Source organism: Vicia villosa, linkage group LG3 (genome assembly GCF_029867415.1).
Source record: "Vicia villosa cultivar HV-30 ecotype Madison, WI linkage group LG3, Vvil1.0, whole genome shotgun sequence".
NCBI lineage: Eukaryota > Viridiplantae > Streptophyta > Magnoliopsida > Fabales > Fabaceae > Vicia > Vicia villosa.
The window spans coordinates 59,519,853-59,540,309 of NC_081182.1; the positions used below are offsets into that span (position 1 = coordinate 59,519,853).

General features: G+C 35.6%; 1 protein-coding gene across 2 annotated transcripts; it reads left to right on the forward strand.

Moving 5' to 3' along the window:
* The first annotated feature begins 699 nt into the window (after nt 1-699).
* LOC131661603 (mediator of RNA polymerase II transcription subunit 13) lies at nt 700-17,956 on the forward strand. Of its 2 annotated transcripts, none has more exons than XM_058931195.1 (22): nt 700-1,126; nt 2,535-2,608; nt 2,688-2,827; nt 2,966-3,052; nt 3,271-3,358; nt 3,437-3,517; nt 5,665-5,742; nt 5,829-5,905; nt 6,744-6,822; nt 6,903-7,220; nt 7,667-7,726; nt 8,167-8,410; nt 9,028-9,294; nt 10,273-11,673; nt 11,876-12,119; nt 12,194-12,341; nt 12,474-12,561; nt 12,660-12,738; nt 13,193-13,488; nt 13,696-14,764; nt 16,192-16,563; nt 17,005-17,956. In XM_058931195.1, exons 1-22 carry the CDS (start codon nt 1,103-1,105, stop codon nt 17,571-17,573), a joined length of 5,883 nt encoding a protein of 1,960 aa, XP_058787178.1. In that variant the 5' UTR covers nt 700-1,102; the 3' UTR covers nt 17,574-17,956. The 2 variants fall into 2 exon arrangements, with proteins under 2 accessions (XP_058787178.1, XP_058787179.1); XM_058931196.1 differs by having other exon boundaries at nt 6,906-7,220.
* Nucleotides 17,957-20,457: the final 2,501 nt, after the last annotated feature.

Consider the following 20,457-nt stretch of genomic DNA (forward strand, 5'->3'; position numbering starts at 1 on the left):
TATACATTCAAACTTAATGACTACTTCTATCATTTATAATCATTCATTAGTTATCCGATCATTATAACAAAATGTCGTACATCCATTTTCTTTTATATAAACAACACATAATCACTCAAATTTTTAAAATTGTCAACTCGAACACCATTTGTTGCACCATTTAAGTTAGTTTTTCTTTATTTTCTTTTTGAAAAAAAAACTACAAATTACAAACGATTAGCACATTTTTTTGACAAAACAAACGATTAACACATGAACTACACAAAAGTCGATTACTTTATTTTAATTGTCGATCCTATCCACCGTCGAATGCTATTAGCTAAGTGAATTTTCCTTGTAATGCGTCATATTGTTGATAATCATCTATTATTTAGCCACATTTCAATCTCTCTTAAAAAACATACATTTTCATTCATCGCTTTCATTATGTCATATCCAATCAAACAATGACAAAACACGCGATAAATTCAATCATATTTTTTCATCTATCTCTTTATTAACACATATTTTTGTCTTATATCTCACCATTTAATTAAAATCAACTAATTTTAGATTTTCTCTCTTTTCATTTCTACTTAACTATTAATTTTGTCAAATACACTATAACAAAAAGTATTTTCTTTTGGACTCATGATAAAAAGTAATTCAAAATTATAAGATAGTCCAAATCCAAATACTACATTACATTGAGTGTTATTCGATACTATATATAAATATTGAAAACGCTAAACTTCTCGTCATGCACACCCCCCGCAAAATTTGGAGTTGAGTTAAGCGGTGATAAATTCAACTCCGTCGGAACCAAAAAAAAAAAAAAAACCCTACTCGAGTGATCTTTGCGGAAATGCTGAATGCAATTACCATCATTCATGTGAAGGTGATTGGTTTTCGGTGTTAGCGGAACGCGAACTAGGATCAGAGTGAGTTTTGAATTCTGAATCAGATTCCGAATTTTGCATATTTGATTTCGCTTTTCAAGAGCAGAAGCACGTAAACGCTTCATAAGTCTCGGCAAAACCTAATAAGCAGATCGAGGTTGTTATAATCATATTCTCTACCGCAAAACCCTATTCAATTCACCGGAACGGTTGCTTCATCAGCTATGTGGACGAACGTTTTCAAAATTGTAGGTTTTTTCTGCATCTTATTACTCTTATTGTTGTTTGTGTGATAGCTTTGTGTGTTGTAGCTGGAATATTGTTAGTTCATCGTTGAATTTCGTTTTACCCTATTTAGTATATCGTATAGCACACCTTGATTATTTTTTTGTTTTGTTTTGGTTTTGTGATAATCTCATGATTAAGTTGGTTAAACATTTTTAATAACTAAAGCATTATATATTATCACATGTTAATTAGATATGATTTCTGAGTGTTTAGAGTTTTCTTGTAGATAGAAAAATCTACAGGCTTTAACACAACTAGCTTCGTTTTGATTATGTTCCCTGTTTTTCCCTATTTGATCATGTACTGGGTGGGATCTTGATTTTTCTAAACAAGCGTTGCTAGGGTTACCGGAGACTTCTTCGATAAGTAATGACGTCAGTGGATGTTTGGTTGGTATGGACTGAAACACGGATGATAGTAGTATATTTGTGACTTTCAGTTTCAGTCCCCTTCTTAAGTGGAAGAATAGTTTCGATATTTGGAAATGTTTATAGTTATGTTTGGTATTGGTTCTATTGGATTATGTTTAGCGAAACTACATCATTTTATACGAAACTTAAATATTAACCCTAGTTGGTTTTTGAATAGCCTGATCTAGAACTTGGTTTATGTATGAGAAGTTTCCCTTTTCGTTTTGATACGTACTAGTAGCAATGAAAACCCATGTAATAACACGGGTATAAAAAGAAAGATGTTGGACGGGAGACCTAATTGACAGGAGGTGACACGTGTCCTATTCCACCATTTTTTTTTAAAATATAAAAAATAAATAAGAAATAGATTATTAGAAGAATATAATAGTGGCTCTTTTGAATGCTTACATTAAAATTGCTTACTTGTTCGATCATGTCAATTAATTGCGTGGATTGGTTGTATCAACCTCAGTCTTGGCTCACTTTTTTTTTTTTTTTACAAATAGAAAACATAAATGTTTAAAATTTGTTGCTATTGTTGGAGATAACAGTGCTGTCAAATAGCGGCGCTGTAGCGTAGCAGAAATTTAACTAACTAATATTGTTCCGCGACGATACGCGATTTAATACAAAGCGTTGTCAAATAGCGGTTATAGCTTAACGGAGTTTGAACAAACAACTATTTTCCATATTCTGCAGTTGACAACGTTAGGATATATCAAATAAAAGAAAAACCGCCTGTTAGTCTAACAAGAGATTCACGGTCGAATCTCCCTTCTTCAAGAGCAACATCATTATTAGAAATGGGTGTGAAAAGGTTAAACCTCAATGCTGCATTTTTAGTTAGCTTTTACTATAAATTAATGTATATCTCCAGCTGCTCTATTTTTGCTTAGAATTTGCTTGGTTGTCTTTATATGTATAACTATGGATATAATTTTTGAAATTTGTACAGGGTAGTTTACATCAGATATCATGGTTTCAGTTTCTCCCTCACGAACCTGATATGAACCCTCTTCCTGACAAAAGGTTGGAATTTATTTTATATTTTTCTCTTTCATTCTGGGTCACTATTTTAATATTACTGGGAAACCTTCTGTTCAAACAGTGTAAAAGCGGACCAGAAGGATGCTGCAATGTTACTGGTACTTTCATCACATCTGCAACTTCAGAAGGAAGGGTTTCTCAGTTCATGGACCAATTCCTTTGTTGGACCCTGGGATCCATCTCAGGGTTTGCATAATCCTGGTAGAGATTGCCGACTTAATGGTTTTTTCATTTGTGATTATTTGCAATTTTTATTGTCTTTTAACTAGTAGGAAAGAATAGAAATGGTTTTCCATTTTCTATTTGCCTAAATTTTTGTTTTCTGTACTTAACATGCAGATGAAAAGATTAAGCTGTGGCTTTTTCTTCCAGGGCGTCATTCAGCAGTTTCTGAAACTGCTCAGCCAGCATTATCGGGATTAAGAGGTATTACACTTAATAGAACTGTTGTCTAGGGCATATATGCAACAGCCTGTTAAATAGTAAAGTTGAAAACAATATACAACAACTATTTAATAATATAATAGTTCCATTTATAGAAATCGGGATGTTACAATGTACATGTCTTTCTTCAAAGATAGTGGCTTTGGAGATTTTATACTTTCGTTTTTTCTGAAAATATGGGAAACTTTTTTTTTCTGAAGTTGTTGCGTCTGGGCTCTGGGTCGCTCCTGGGGATTCAGAAGAGGTTGCAGCTGCTCTCTCTCAGGCTTTAAGGAATTGCATAGAAAGGTTTTTCTCCCCTCCAATTCTTCAAAGTGATGTTAATTTTGGTCATATCTTGCCATTTTATCTTATTAAATTTGGCAGATCACTGCTTGGGCTTTATTACATGAGATTTGGAGATGTATTTTCAAAGGTCCATCAATTTCAAAGGGAAGAACTGCTAAGGTATGTTTTCACCAATATATTTAGGCTTAGCATTTCACTAATGCTGATAGGGTTATGTAAACACATACACACACATGTACAAGTGAAATATAATCTGAAAAAAACACGGTCCTATAGTTTTGGGATCAAATCAATTATTCCTCCTATATAAGCTAACTATGAATGCTAATTATAACAAAATCCGATTGCAATCAACGGTATATAATATATTAACTTGTGATAGACCAATACATGATGCGTGTCAGTTAGAAATGTAAAAGACTATACTAAATAGTCATCAACAGGTCACGTGTAACCACATAAAAATGATCTTTGGCAACAAGTATGTCCTAAATCCCATAATTACAAAGCGGGCTATGGTTCCCCTGAATCAACAGATAGAGTAATAGGTAGAACAAAAATTGAATGACTCGGTAGATGAAGTTTTTCAAATCGTTGCTCCAATTTGTTTCTGGCAGTGTTATTATAAGTTTAAAATCCGACCCTAAAAGTGATATAGTGAAATAGCAGGATGGTAACTATTTTGAAATCATACGATTTTTCAGACCTTCGCAATCTTGTTCCTGCGCAAACTCACTTCTTGCCAAGATTGGTAGGGTCGTGGGACTCGTGGCTCAAGATCGTGCAATCAGTGAAAATCTGCAATTTGAGCGTGCTTAGTTGCCGGGTCAGTTCCGCGGCCGGCCTGTTTGTTTAAAACACATGATTCTGATATTATAAGCATGCAACCTAGTTCTCAAAACTGCTGAACCCTATTTTTTCTTATAAACCTTGGTAAATAGGATTTTTTCTCTCTCGTGCTATCCAAAGTTTCCGACCAAGATACCCACCACAACCCTGTTTTTGTTGTGCGACCAAGTTCTTTGATACGGGTTCACTGTCGGCTTCCGTTTTGCCTGCCAGAGGCACACTCGGTTTTCACTTCCCCCCCTCTCTCTTTCTGCTTTGGGGGGTTAGGTTAGGAGCATGCACATCTTTTTTTTAATTTTCCTTCATTTTGATTTTTATTTTAAATTGATTTTAGTTGAGCCTGTTGCCTTAGCTTGGGTTGGGTCTGTTTAGAAAAGGCCCAATATAATTTACCAACGGCCGAGTCTTTTTTAGCTATAACTTTTTTTTTGGGTTCATTTTTAGCTATAACTTTAGTTGTTAATTTTTGACCTAAATAAATTTTATGTAATGTACTTTTCAGTTATTACTCTTAGTTTAAGTTTAATTTAGTGTTTGTACATGAATAAATGTGCACAAATATATTAATTATGAATTTCGTAGGATCACACTTATGATCCTATGATTTACGAACTTAACTCCACCTCCCAATCTTAGGTAGGATTTCGATTTTAATTACCTTGATTATAGGGATTGCTTATTTAGTTACAGTCTAGAGTCTTTTCTTATTATGCTACATTACAAATCATAATGAATTAATAAAAAAGTATACAATAAAATTAGGGAAGGTGGTATTTGTGCAGCGGAAAATCGGAAAAGAATATTTACATAGCAAGAGATATGAAAAGATCTTCAAAGTAATAATGGTTTAAACATTTTACAAAAAAGGGACGAGAATACTTATTTCTCTTATTAATGTGGGTACGAGTTGCTACTTGGTACACAAACATCCATGTGCAGCCAAACTGAGTGCCTGATATATATTCCCAGAATGATATATCCCCTTCTTTTTATATATTCCCAGAATGTACTCAAGAGTATACAGCTTGTACGCACCTGATATGTATACACCTATAATTTTGGAGTACAGTGTTTCTTAGGTTTGGACATGTTTGTTATCTTTCTGTCTTATCATTCCGTTTTTACTGTGACATTAAGCTACTTGCTGCCTTCTGTTTGATAGTAGCATGATTCAACTGTATTGTGCAAGTTACCGCAACTATCTACCCCTGACTAAGTAGCGGAACATATTTTATGTTGGAAAAACTTTCTCAACTGTAAACTGTACCATAACAGGCTTCTTTCCCAGCAGACAGTAAATTTCTTATAGATTTAGGCTGTTTGCATTGACCTCAAACAAAATTTCAAATTCTGAATCCCACCAAAGCTGATTGACTGAACCATTGTCTGCACTCTGTGTTGTTTTGCCTCTACTTTTTGACAGTGAGTCTGTTTTTGCATGTTTTTGATATTTACAGGAGAGGACACCCTGCATTTGAGTTTGTCTTTGCTGCAACAGAGGAGGCAATCTTTATACATGTCATAGTGTCCTCAAAGTATGATGGTGCTAGATTTTTTAGATGGTCTATAGTTTTAGCTTGCATTGAAATATTTACCTGTTGTTTTCCCTCCCTTTTATCAGGAATATCCGAATGCTTTCCACTGGTGATCTAGAAAAACTATTGAAACATTCTACAGAGACAACCTATAGACTTCCAGGTTGGTGTGGTCTTTTGTGCATAAAGTTTTGTTTGCTCTCTTAGCACTAGTATTCTTTGATATGCTATTCACCTGTTGTCGGTGGCATAAAATATTTGGGTTATACTGGATTTTGTTTGGTGTGCAATGATATACCAATGATTTGGTTTTCAAGGAATGGCTTATGGGGACTCCTTTCCTTTGAATAGTATTTTACTTTTCAATGTTTTTTCTTTTGTGTTCAATGTATTGTTGGTTTATTTCAAAGATTCGGAGGGATGGATTTGAAGAGCTTTGTTGTACTCAGTTTTGCTTGTTAGAGATTTATTATTGATGTTTGGATAGTTCAATGGGACCTGCATCCCCCACTTGTTTATCTTTGTTATTTTATTCCAAATTAATAAATTTCTTCTACTGCAAAAGAGGAGTTAATCTTTTCTGTCTCTACCGCCTTTATGTAGAGTTATTGTCAATATATCTGTTAATGACCTTCTCTTCTTTAGGCGTCATATCACGATTCATATATACATGGCGGTTTAGGGTTTAGGGTCTGTGTTAATGCATTTGTATTCGTACATGCCAATACCCAGTGTTATCAAATATCCGCCACTGCGACACTATGACGGATATTCATGGCGGTTTTTGGGCTTCCCACATTGGTAAATGTTGGTCGGTATTGTGGGTTTTTCCGCCATAAACCGCTATAACACGGTGGTGGGATTTTTGCTCTCCGCCATGGACCGCCATCTGTCATCGACAACATTGCCAATATCCAAAAGGGTTACTAAGTTCATTTTAGTTCTCCAGATGACTTTTCTTGGTACTGTATTTGAAATTATTTTACATTATTATGTGGCAGTGATTGTTTCTCCTCATGGAATACGTGGCAGCTTGACTGGTTGTTCATCAAGTGATCTTGTCAAGCAAAGTTATTTCAGGTCTTTTTTTTAACCCTTGGTGTACAATTGGCTTATGAAGACATCACTGACTGAATTCCATTTTTTATAAAATTCTACAGCAGTTCTTCCAAATTAAGGGTGTCAAATGGAATTATAGGTCTTCCATATCATGCTTCCCAGGGTGTTGGTTGCCAGCTAAGGGGGCAGAATTGTTTTGTTGAAGTGAGCCTTGGCTTCCCTAGATCCGAAACTGACAAGGCATTGCAGTCAAATAAAAATGTTGTTAGGAATTTACCCAAATCTCCTGTCACGGGACAAAGTGATCACAAAGGATCACCGGATCATTTGTCAGATAATGAGAAAACATTTCTCTATCCAGCTGAGTCAGTGCTTGTACCTGTTTTTCAAACGTCGTTAGCTAGGTCTTCTTTGAAAAGGTATTTTTTTCCACGTCTTACTTTATTTCCCCCATTCTTTAATTAAAAGCTTTGTGCGGCTTATAAGACAATCTGGTCAAGCTTGTTTTCCTGTTTAATTCTTTTTGATGTAATATAATGTTTTTTAATAGTCATAAGACAAAAAATAACATGAGAATTAGAATAAGGGGTTGTACATTAAGAAAATGGAAAAACAAAGCAACAAAGAAAAAGAGAAAACATCACTAGAGGGAAGTTGCTCAATCCTTTTGCATATCTACTTGGGAAACCTCCTTGAAAAGTCCATGTTACTCCAAATAGAATCCAGTGATGAAGCATTTCTCCATTGTGGCAGAGTTTTGCAATAGTGATTTGTTTCCATTTAAATTGTGGCCACACGACCACTATTACTTCCCTCAATTTATGAAAAACCTCTGACTCCTACTCTGTTTATTATGAAAATACAGATTTTGGCTGCAGAATTGGATGGGTCCATCCCTGACTGGTTCCTCATCCTTTATTCACTGGTTTGTTGCTCTCTATCTCTATTTTTTCCTTGCATTCTTATATCTTTGATTATTGAGGTTAATTGTGAGCCCTTTATGTTTCTGCTCATGGCTGTTTCATGGGAGATGCTATATCTGGCATACAGAGAAAGCAGGAAGCATTGTTGCATTTTTTCCTCACGCTTCTTTATCTAGAATTTTCTGTGTTTGTGCATGCTTATTCTCTCCTTAGATCTTTTCTTCTTTTTATTATATCAAAATATCGTTTACTTGACATGTATGTATGTAGTAATTGGTTTATTGATAAACCTTTCTCTCCCATATCTTTTAAGCAAATATAATCCCTATTAATTTTTTCAGGTAATTTTTAGAGCACATAAATATGCTCAATTTGATCCGGTTTTGGTTAAAGCCTTAATTTTCATATCTTGATATCTTTAATTTTCTTCTACCTTCTGCAGTGCGGGTCATGTGGAATCTACTGAAGATCCTTGGACTGAATACAATGGATCCCGAACTCAAAATGGTTATGATAGTAGTAGCAATAGCAACAGTAGCAGTATCAGTAGCTTAAGTGCCAGCTCTAGTGATAGTGATTACAAGACTACAGGACCAAGTGAACTAGAGGCAGATGCTGATTCTTTAGCGTGTAGACAGTCTATGATTTCTTCTGTTGATCGATTGGGAAGTGATGGCCCCAAATTGGTATGTTATCTATTTCTGATAAAGTATTTTTTTTTAAAATTTTTTTAACTAGAAAATTTATCAAGACGAGCAAAAGAAAATTACAAAGAACTTGGAGGATAATCGATTATCCAAAACTACTAAAGTTAGTCACCAAAATTTTCCCTATTCTTGAGGCTGTTTTCAGTGATGTTTTTTCCTTGGATTGAAAGGAAGCATAATAACAGTGTAACATTTTTCTTGTGTTTAATGTTTGAATGCATCTGCTACTATGATATGGGTGAGAGTAGGAATAGTAACCTCAGGTTCAATGTATGAGTACACAGTCTCCATAAGTTCTGGAACGGGTATACATGTACCTATAGTTTTGCAGTATTCTTATAAGATAGTTGCAACATGCTTGCTACTTCTTAAGTTGGCCTCTTATTTTGTTGTATGCACATGAAGATGGCTATTTCACCGTGTCTATTAAATAAATTGAGAAAATTGATTATTGCAGTTTTTCTTCTGCTTGAAAAGATGATTATCTGACATATCATAGTTTTTTTTAGAATAGAAAATCTTTTAAAACTTTACTATTTTGCCAATCTTAAATTTTGTACAATTGGAGATTAGTGGTGATTGTTATTGCTGTGCAGGGCTCTAAGCGGTCTCGACCAGGAACACAGTCATTAAGTGCTACTACAAATATTCCTGGGCAAGCTGCGTACATGTCTGATTTTGGTTCCATGGAAGTTAACAATTCAGCCATTACAAGAGCTGAGAATGAGCCACTTGGGTCTTACTGGGACTGGGGTGACAATGATGAGGAGAATAGAGGCATGGAAATGGATATTCAAGCTCTTTTATCCGAGTTTGGTGATTTTGGCGACTTCTTTGAAACTGATGATTTACCTTTTGGAGAGGTATCTGAATATTTTTAGTACTATATTTACAGGATTCCTTCTTTGATTTCTACATTTTTCTCTGCATGATAAAAAGAGCTATTAAGTTATGCTCAAGGGTTTAAACTGTTGTGAAACACATTTGAACTCTTAAATTGTCCATAGTTTAAATATTAATAGAGTTTGGGTTTGACCTAACTCAACCTTACAAAATCGGCTTGTAAGGTGAGGAGTGTCACTCTTTATAACTTTAGTCAAGCCTTATCTTTAATCTATGTGAGACTCTTAATGCACCTTATCACGCCCAACACTATTGGACTTGTTGGTGGATATAGATGGAGTGTGACCTAACCCAACCTTACAACATTGACTTTATAAACTTTAGGCAAACCTTATCTTCAATCTATGTGGGACTCTTAGCAAATATTTATAAACTTATAGTTACATTTTAACATCTATTAGCTTGCATTTTTCCTTGAGCTGAAGAATTGTTTAAAAGTAAACTTTTAACCTTGTTCAGTTTCTTTTCATAATGAAATAGTTAAGCATAGGTAGACATTTTTCTATTTTAGGGTGTTTATGAACTTGATCAATTAAGGTTTTGCTTTTCCTATGCACAAAAAAACATTATACATACATTTTTCTGTTTTCACTTTTTTGGTTGTTTGTTATACAAAGAGGGCTTGTATATGCTCTTAATTTCTTATGCCTTGTCTTTCTTTCTGATTTAAGGAAACATATATAGTAAACAGGAACCATATGTAACTTTATTTCTACATGATATTCTATTACTAATTTAAAATTTAGATTTAAGGTATCCTTTGGTTGATTGAATGGATTGTACTATTTTCAAAGTTTACTCTGAATCTTGTTCCGTAAATCATGAATGCTGCATGATTATAAGCTTCTTTTCACAATTCTAGTATTATGAATCTTTCCCTCTGTTTCTTGGTCTCTAATATACTGGTTTCTAATTGTACAATAAATTTTCTGGCAAAGCCCCCAGGAACTGCTGAATCTCAGGCCCTTATATTGTCTGCCCCGGATTGTGGAGATGTCAACAGTAGTCCAGTTGGTAACGATATGATGGATGTTTCAGATCAAATGCATTTGCCTGTTGGGTTTTCTTCGTTTGAGAGCTTTAATCCAACTCCTCCACCAGTCATGGAGGAATGTCCTAACAAAGATCAAGATAACTTGAATAACTCCATGTCAATGGGTGCAACTAATCAAACTCAAATGTTGTATACAGGGGAGTTTGATCATATAATAAAAGCTGAAGCAATGATGACATTCGCTCCTGAATTTGGAGCTGTTGAGGCCCCTACTAGTGGGTTATCCACAACATTATTCAGAAGCCCTTACTTTCCAAATTCTCGAAAAGCAGAGAGTTCAAATTCTTGTTCAAACAATTACTTGTATGGTGCAGAGCCACCCTCTTCTTCCTATATTGAAGGATCAGAGGGGAAGAATGGACTGGTTATCAATACAAAAACATGTTCCGGAAAAAATGATACAAGTATGACTCTCCACTCAAAAAATTACTATACTTTTGTGGAGAGTAGGAAAGACATAAATGACAAAAAAGCAGTTGCAGGTGTTAACAACATTGCTAAATCTGAGGGGATAATGCAACCTCCGTTCTCGAACATTGGTTCTAATGCCTCTGTCAAGTCTGTTTTAAGGAAGATTACCGAAAGCACAAAGGACACTGAAGGCACAAAGGATGCAGAGCATTTCACTCTATCTGCAAAAACATTATTGGCAACTGATGTTACCTGTGCTATGTCACAAGCTTCCATGTGCAGGTTACGACACACACTTTTGTCTTCTGGTAACAACCTCATTCCTGTTGGTTTGAGCAGGTCCACTGGGGTTACATTTTCTAATCAGCTTCCTAATGATCCGAGTACCACTACAGATAACATATCTGGCAAGTATGAGGTGAAAAAGAAAGAAAATATACCAGTTAGGATTGCAGGTGATATTGATGGAGGGATGCTTGATGGGCACCTCAATGCACCTGTTGGTGTTTGGCGCTCTGTAGGAGCTTCAAAAGTTGTAAAACCTTCCAGTTCACCAAACTTGGAAGTTGGTCCTTCCTTTTCCCATAATTCATTCAAAGAAGAAGGCATCCTTTCTTATGGTCAAAGAAAGCCACTTCAGGAGCTTCTTGATGGTATCACATTACTTGTCCAACAGGCTACTTCCTTTGTTGATCTGGCATTGGATGCGGATTGTGGTGATGGTCCTTATGGCCTGCTTGCGTTGCAAGAACAGTGGAGGCGTGGGTTTTGTTGTGGGCCTTCAATGGTCCATGCTGGTTGTGGGGGAACTCTTGCCTCTTCTCATTCGCTGGATATTGCTGGTTTGGAATTAGTGGATCCACTTTCTTCTGATGTAAGCCTTTATTGCACATACTTTTCTAAAATGTTCCATCTACTAATCCATGTTGATTTGTAAATTCACAAACCATTGGTGTCTCTCTCCTCAAGGACAGGGTTTTAAGATTTGGTCTCTGGTTATAGTACTAAATAGCTACTGATAAAATAGGCTGTATGTTTCATTTTATACTTAGCTTGTCGGTATTCTGAATTTACAGGTTCATGCTTCTACTGTGATCAGTTTGCTACAATCTGACATCAAAACAGCTTTAAAGTCGGCATTTCCCAATTTGGAAGGGCCACTATCTGTGACTGATTGGTGTAAAGGACGCAACCAGTTAGTAGATACTGGAAGCATAGTTGACGGGGTTTCTGCTGAATCTAGCATTAGTGAATGTAGGGATTCTTCGGAACCATTGAGCCCATCCCAATCATCTGTTTGTGGATCATCCAGTTTTAAAGGTATAAGTTTGCTTGTGCATTAGTGATAGAAGCCTTGTTTTCGGTCTACTAATAAATTTTGAATGTTACTGCAGTTTCCAGCATGATGGATAGTGCCAAGGTGGATGAGACTTCTCAAAGGAGATCTGGTCAAGATATGTGTAATTCAGAATCAGAGCAGCACCTGTGCTCCCGGCTAAAACCTACCCTCATTGCTGTTCCATTTCCTTCTATACTTGTAGGGTATGTGCACTTGCAGTCATTTTTTTATGTTTAAAGTCAAGGATGCTTGACTATATAATTATCCAGGACACAAGGCTTTTGATAGTATTTTAATGCATTTGATGATTTAGATTAGTGTTGCCCCTGTAATAGGTATCAGGATGATTGGCTCAAGGCATCAGCAAACTGTCTGCAGCACTGGGAAAAGGCTCCTCTTGAACCTTATGCTCTGCAGAAACCTGTACGCTTATAATTACCAGTTGATGATGTTGCTGGCAAATGAGTTTTACAACTTTCTTTCATTTATGTAATTGTATGTATTTTTGGTTACATTTACAGGTTACATATCACGTCGTATGTCCTGACATTGATCCCCTTACTTCTGCTGCTGCTGATTTTTTTCAGCAACTAGGAACAGGTGAGTAGTGGTAATTATGCTTCAATTGATCTATAAGGTCTGTTTGATGACATTTTTGAGGTTGCATATTTTAAATCTTTATCCTTACATTCTGGCTATAGTAAATTTTGTATACATATCTAACTATTTAAAATGGAGGTATATTAGACAATATAAAGGATGTGAAAATAGGGAGAAACTATAGTAGGACTAGGATCTTTTATTTTGGAAAAGAAAAAAGTATTTCTTAATGGGGGGATAGTTTCTATTTGAAGTTCTTAGAGCTGTTTATGTTGTTGGACTTTCCTGTGTCACACCAATTAACAATAACAATAGTTGTATGCTATGCCAGAAGTATGCTTCCTGAATTTTGTTCTCTACTACTGTTGATTTAAGTTCCAACTATTTTTGTTCCTTCACTATGCTTTTTTGCATTGAGTTGTTCTATCAGTCTTATTTTTTTCTCTTTTTTCAGTCTATGAGATGTGCAAGTTAGGTACTCATTCACCTCTGGTCTTGGGGAATCAGATGGAGATTGAGCCTGCAAAGTCGTCATCTTGTGGTTTTGTTTTACTTGATTGTCCCCAATCAATGAAGATTGAGAGCAGCAATGCATCTCTTGTTGGTTCAGTTAGTGATTATTTTTTATCTTTATCTAATGGTTGGGACCTGACTAGTTATCTCAAGTCTCTTTCAAAGGCGCTGAGAGCTTTAAACCTCAACTCCTGTCTTTCTGTGAACCCCACTGAAGGAAGTAACAATTCCTGTTTGGTAAGTGACTTGTCTATTGGTTTGATACTGTAGATTATTGGCTATAATGTATTTTTAACCTACTGATGAAATAACATCATGATAACCCATGGTTCTGTTCATATAAGAAAAAAAAGAAAATTCTATATTTCTCACCGTATTTTTTTGGCAAATCTACATTCTTAGATGTTTTTGATCTCATCCTTTTTTTTGTTTCCTTACATTTAGGTAATCTATGTGGTGTGCCCGTTTCCTGATCCATCTGCAATTTTACAAACTGTGATTGAATCATCAGTTGCCATTGGATCAGTTATCCAACAGTCAGATAGAGAGAGGAGATCTAGCTTGCACAGTCAGGTTGTAAAGGCATTGAGTGGTTTGGCAACTGTTGATGAAGCTTCAGCATCTAATATCCCTGTGCTTTCTGGGTTTAGTATTCCTAAATTGGTCTTGCAGATAATTACAGTTGATGCCATTTTCAGAGTCACAAGTCCATCAGTGAGTGAGCTTGTTATTTTAAAAGAGACTGCCTTTACTGTGTACAGCAAGGCTCGTCGTGTTTCACGTGGCATTTCTAGTGATTTATCTCAATTGGCATTTTCTAGTAGATCTCAGTCTGTTATGCCCCAAATGCCTTCTCCCATCTCTGGGATGTGGAAAGACTGTGTTGGTCCTCGGATGGCAGGACATTCTATTTCGAGAGAGGGTGACATTGATACTAGCTTGAGACCTGGTAATTGGGATAATTCTTGGCAACCGACAAGGTCTGGGGTTCTAAACTGCGATCCAAGTAGAACTGGGGATGTCTTTCCTCATGATGAAATTCGCTACATGTTTGAACCCCTCTTTATTCTTGCTGAACCAGGTTCTCCAGAACATGGTATTTCAGTTATTGGTAGCCCCGGTTCAGAAACTTCCAAGGCATTGGCAGATGACAGTAGTGGTAACCACGTGCAGAGTACAAGTACATCTGGGAGTGTGGATTCTGCTTCAAGCATTGATGGATCTGGGTCTGATCAAAAGACTCTTCCAAGCTTACACTGTTGCTATGGATGGACGGAGGACTGGCGTTGGCTTGTATGCATCTGGACAGATTCAAGGGGAGAATTGCTCGACACGAATATATTTCCCTTTGGTGGAATAAGCAGTAGGCAGGATACAAAAGGTCTACAGTGCCTTTTTGGCCAAGTTCTTCAACAAGGTTGTCTGATACTTCAATCTTGTGAGCCTGGTCTTGCAAAGCCTCGGGATTTTGTGATAGCACGCATTGGAGGTTTCTATGAGCTTGAGTACCTTGGTAAGATTTCTGTCTCTGCATATCTGCTATGTTTTTGAGGTACATTATACATACACGGGTTTGAAACATGGCAGACATTTTTTTAATGACAACGTCGTTGACTTTCTGTGGAAGTTAATTAAAAATCACTTCTACCAAACTCAAGTGAGTAGGTTGTAGTCACACAATGTTGTAGGCTTGAGTGTATATTGTGCCACAGCTGCGAATTGGCCAACCAAACCTTGACTTACTGGACCAAGCTTGGCAAATGGTATGCCTGTTAGACCAAGCTCCCTAGGTTATAGGGAGGTGATTAGCAGTTGGAGAGGATATTAGTGTTAGGAATCTTTCTTTTGGTAATATTGAAAAAATTCTCAAAACTGGGCAGAATTGAATAAACAAGAGAATGATTCTAACTAGAATAAAGATTGATCAACAAAATTGAGAAAAGAAGAAGTCCTTAAATATCTTTTTGATACTATCAATTGAATGTGTACTAGGATTGAAAGCAAAGATACAATAGTATGCAAAGAAGATGATAACTTTGCACTCAAGGCCACCCCAAAGGAGCACTCTCCTTTCACTAGAGCTTTCTCTAGTAACACTTTAGTTATTTACAGTCATCTCTCCCTTCTACCAATTGAGGGCTATATAAAGACTTTACTAGAATAACCAAAATAACAACTCTGAACAACCACTTAACAATTTCATAACTTACTACCTAACTTCTACCTACCCCATTATCCAATATTATAGTCTAACAGTTAGTCGTTGGGTTGTTTATCGACATAAATTCTTTCTTTGAGAAGCCGGGACTCTAGTTTTCCCTTGCAAGAGCTTGGGCTCTCCTTTCAGTTTAAAATAACAATCTTACATCAGTTTTTATTGGTGCTCTGTCCTTCTATGTGTAGAATCATTAGATTTAGCAGTGGTGTGCAATTATGAATTGTGTACCACAATATGTCGAATCGAATGAGCAACTCAATTGCAATAATGAAATTTAGCTCACTTCATTTATTTTACTTTAGTACATTCAAAATATTAATTCTCGATTAGAGGGAACTCACTTTCGATTATCTAATCTTTGTTTCATTATAGTGTGTTATATGTAAATAAGTGATTGAATCTCGGAATGGGGTAAAATAGAAAATACACATCTCTGATGTTATATATTAAACATTGGTTTTTTAATCTGTGGTTTATTTAATTTTTATACGTAAGTTAGGACCATTAACTGTTTGGTCTATCAAATTGAGCCCTATTGCTTTCTATTGGTAATGATGGCAGTTATCCACTCGTAATTAGACATCTGCTGTTAGACCATGTTCATTCTGTTCCAATCTTCAAGTTATTCGTATATACTTGCATTCAGTTGGAAATTTGTATTTTTCTTATTCTTGATATAATAGCCAATAGATGCTAATGTAACTGATATTTTATTCAAACAGAGTGGCAGAAAGCCATTTATTCAGCTGGTGGATCTGAGATGAAAAGATGGCCTCTACAACTCCGTAAGTCTCTGTCTGATGGGATGGCCTCAAATAGTAATGGTTCTTCTCTGCAACAACCAGATATGAGTTTGATCCCAGAAAGAACTCTTCCTTCCTCCCCTAGTCCTTTGTACAGCCCTCATGCCAAACCAACTGGTTTTATAAAAGGCAATTTAGGGCAATCTGCTTCAAGGAAGCAGGTAATGGGTGGACATTCTATGGTTGAAAATTCAAGGGGTTTGCTTCATTGGGCACAAAGCATTAGTTTTGTTGCAATTTCTATGGACCATACGCTTCAACCAGTTCTCCCAGCCGATTCATCATCTCCTGGTAAGTGATCTTTACCACAATAGTTTTTTTCTCTTTTTATTATTCAATGACATTCCCAAGTTGAAATTTTATATAATTTTGAACCACGTCTAACTCAACCTAAATCCAGTTTTGATGTATATTTCACTGTCTGATTAAGAAAATTTAGAAAAGCATCCCTCTGGGCCTGAAATTATGGAACTGCATTATGTTAATTATGCTAATGCTAATGATAGACTTCATTGTTCTGAACTTAAGGTTTCTGGATTTTTTTAAAATTGTACATTTAATAGCAAAAGATAATAGGATTTGGCATTTCTGAAATAACCAAAATACAAATTTTAGAATTTTTTTTGTTGGTAATTCATACTTGAATATTCTTTATGAAGTAAATCATTCCAGTATTACTAGTAAAAAACTTTTTGGGAGGAGCTGAAAGTGTATGGGTGATGTCTTTTGTAGGTAATGTAGAAGGTTTCACCCCAGTGAAGTCTCTTGGTTCTGCATCTTCTGCATATGTTATAATTCCTTCTCCCAGCATGCGGTTCCTTCCTCCAACAGCCCTTCAACTCCCCACATGCCTCACTGCCGAGTCTCCGCCTCTAGCTCATTTGCTTCACAGCAAGGGTTCAGCTCTTCCGTTCTCCACAGGATTTGTGGTTTCAAAAGCAGTTGCTTCCATGAGGAAGGACTATCGAAGCAACCTGAAAGAAGAATGGCCTTCAGTACTTTCAGTGAGCCTCATCGATTATTATGGATGTTCTAACATCACCCAAGAGAAGTTTGTTCGAGGAATTAACAAGCAGGGTGGTAGAGGTTTGAGCTGGGAAGCTAAAGATTTTGAAACTGAGACACACTTGATTCTGGAATCCCTTGCAGCAGAGCTTCACGCCTTGTCATGGATGACAGTCAGCCCCGCATACCTAGAAAGAAGAACAGCACTTCCATTCCATTGTGACATGGTTCTAAGACTAAGGCGACTTCTTCACTTCGCTGATAAAGAGCTCCATAAGAAGACAGATAAATCTTGACTTTAATTTATATACAATGAAGGTGACATTATTCTTTACTCATTGGTTTGAGAGGAAAAACAGCTTAGACTGAGTAGACTGTATTATACTAGATCCGCTGTGACTTTTGTAAATTAAATGTAAAGCCTGCTGATGTTTTTATGGAAGAAATAGATTTAGTTATAGTTCAGTTGAGAGTGTACATGAGCTTTCTAGAACAGCCGACTTTGACCCAGATTAGCATAATTTATAGAAGCTGTTGATTGTACAATAGAATATACCATATTCTCTATAGCATTGGATTTGGGGCATCCGAAATTTAATTTTCCTTGTAATTATATTTTGTAAGGCAATAATGTGCCTATAACTCATCTTCTTAATTTTGGTTTTCTGGCCCTGGTTTATTCTTGTGCTGAACGTTATGAATATGAAAGATCACTCATTTTTTTGTTCGCATGTGTCTTTGAAATATTCACCATGCTATGTAGTCTCATCCAATTGAATTTTCACAACAATAGTATTTAAGTTAGGCTTGTTAAAAAAAAAACAAATATTAGGATCAAACTATAGAAGTAGAGATGTAGAAGAGAGTGTGGTAGTAACTTATTTCACTTGGATAAATGTTGCATTTTACATTGAACTCATAGTGTGCTATTTATAGCATTGTGATGGTAGATGAAATAGTTTAAATTACTATGCTAAGTTGACAATTTTGTAGATAAAAGATTTTCACTATTTATAATATATTTCAAAATAGTAATAATAATAATTGATTATTATTATAACACTCCCTCTTTTGAAATATTTGTCATGGTGCTCCGTTGAAGTCTTGTTGAGAAGAATCCTATGGGAACATAAGTTGCATCGTTAAACCTTATTAGGAAAAATTCATTGGGATAAAAACCTTAATAAGGGAAAAAGAGTACAACATTATGCTCCCCCTCAACAGAACATATATAGCTCTTCTTTAAAGATCTCGAAGGCGACACATTCTAATATTTTGTACATGCTTCTTGAAAATCGATGTAGGAAGTGCCTTTGTAAAGAGATCTGCCACATTATCACTTGAACGAATATACTGAATATCAACCTCTTTGTTTCTTTCAGGTTCTTGTGTGAATGAGAAAAATTTCGGAGGGATATGCTTGGTTCTGTCACTTTTTATGTAACCTTCTTTCATCTGGGTAAAACATGCAGCATTGTCTTCATACAAAATTGTTGGATTATTATCAATTGGTAAACCAGACGCTCCTTGGATATGTCGAGTTACCGATCGTAACGATCTACACTCTCTGCTTGCTTCATGAAGGTAATTACTTCAACATGATTTGAAGTTGCTACAAGTGTTTGCTTTTGCGATCTCCATGATATTGCAGTGTTACCATATGTAAATATATATCCAATTTGTGATTTAGCATATGTGGATATGACAAATATCCTGCATCTGCATAACCAAGCAAAACTGGTTTTGTATTGTTAGAATAAAATAAACCAAGATCAGATGTACCTCGAAGATATCGAAATATATGCTTTATTCCTTTCCAATGTCTTTTTGTAGGGCATGAACTGAATCTTGCTAGTAAATTCACTGCAAAAGCTATATCGGAACTTGTATAGTTAGCCAGGTACATGAGTGCTCAAATGGCACTAAGGTATGACACTTCTGAGCCAAGATCTTCTTCATTACTTTCCTTAGGCCTAAAGGGATCTTTTTCAATATTAAGCTTTCTACCCATCATTGGACTACTCAAAGGATTTGCCTTGTCCATATTGAACCTTTTTAATACCTTTTTTGTATAATTTGATTGATGTACCAATATACCATTTTTAGTATACTCAATCTGTAAACCAATGCATAATCTAGTTTTCCCCAGATCTTTCATTTCAAATTCTTTCTTTAAATAATTTTTCGCTTCTCTGATTTCTTTATTAGTCCCAATGATATTTAAATATTATTACAAATCCGGATATTGTTTTTCTTATAAAAACACAAGGACAAATAGGATTATTCTCATAGCCTTCTTTAAGTAAATATTCACTTAGTCTATTATACCACATGCGCCCTAATTGTTTTAACCCATACAATGACCTCTACAACTTAATTGCATACATTTCTCTAGGTTTTGATGTCTTAGGCATTTTAAATCCTTCTGGGATTTTCATGTATATATCAGTATCAAGTGATCCATATAAATAAGCAGTAACAACATTCATAAGATACATATCAAGATTGTTAAATACAGATAAACCAATTAAATAACGAAAAGTAATAGCATCCATAATAGGAGAATATGTTACCTCATAATCAATTCCCGGTCATTGGTAAAAACCTTGTGCAACGAGACGAGCTTTGTATTTGACAATCTCATTTTTCTCATTTCGTTTTCTTACAAAAACCCATTTATACCCGACCGGTTTCACATCTTTTGGTATAGCCATAATAGGGCCAAATACTTTTCGATTTTTAAGAGAATTTAACTCAGTATCTATTGCATCCTTCCAATTTTTTCAGTCATGTCTATTTTGACATTCACTCATACTTCTTGGCTCTGGATCATCATTTCCATGTATAATTTCACATGCAACAGAGAATGAAAATAATTCATCCATATTCATACCTTTTCGGTTCCACAAAATTCCTGTATCAACATAACTAATTGAAATCTCAAGATCATTCTTATTTTCAGTTTCATTATCAATGATCACATTTTCATCATCTTGTGCTTCTTCGAGAGCACGCTTTTCAATTGTGGATCTATCATTATCTAGTGTCTTTTCAAGATCACTTTCAATCAAATTCACCTTTTATATTCCCTTTCTTTTTCGGGGATTTTTGTCTTTGGATCCCATAGGCGGCCACGTTTCAAGTGTGCCTTAGATGTACTTGCTACATTATTTTGATTTG

What these genes read in the sequence shown, in the direction of transcription:
- LOC131661603 (XM_058931195.1), top strand. Translation starts at nt 1,103, where the DNA reads ATGTGGACGAACGTTTTCAAAATT. An exon ending in TCAGGGTTTGCATAATCCTG is followed by an intron (nt 2,828 to 2,965) that starts GTAGAGATTGCC and finishes CTTAACATGCAG; the next exon opens with ATGAAAAGATTAAGCTGTGG. An exon ending in GTCAAGCAAAGTTATTTCAG is followed by an intron (nt 6,823 to 6,902) that starts GTCTTTTTTTTA and finishes AAAATTCTACAG; the next exon opens with CAGTTCTTCCAAATTAAGGG.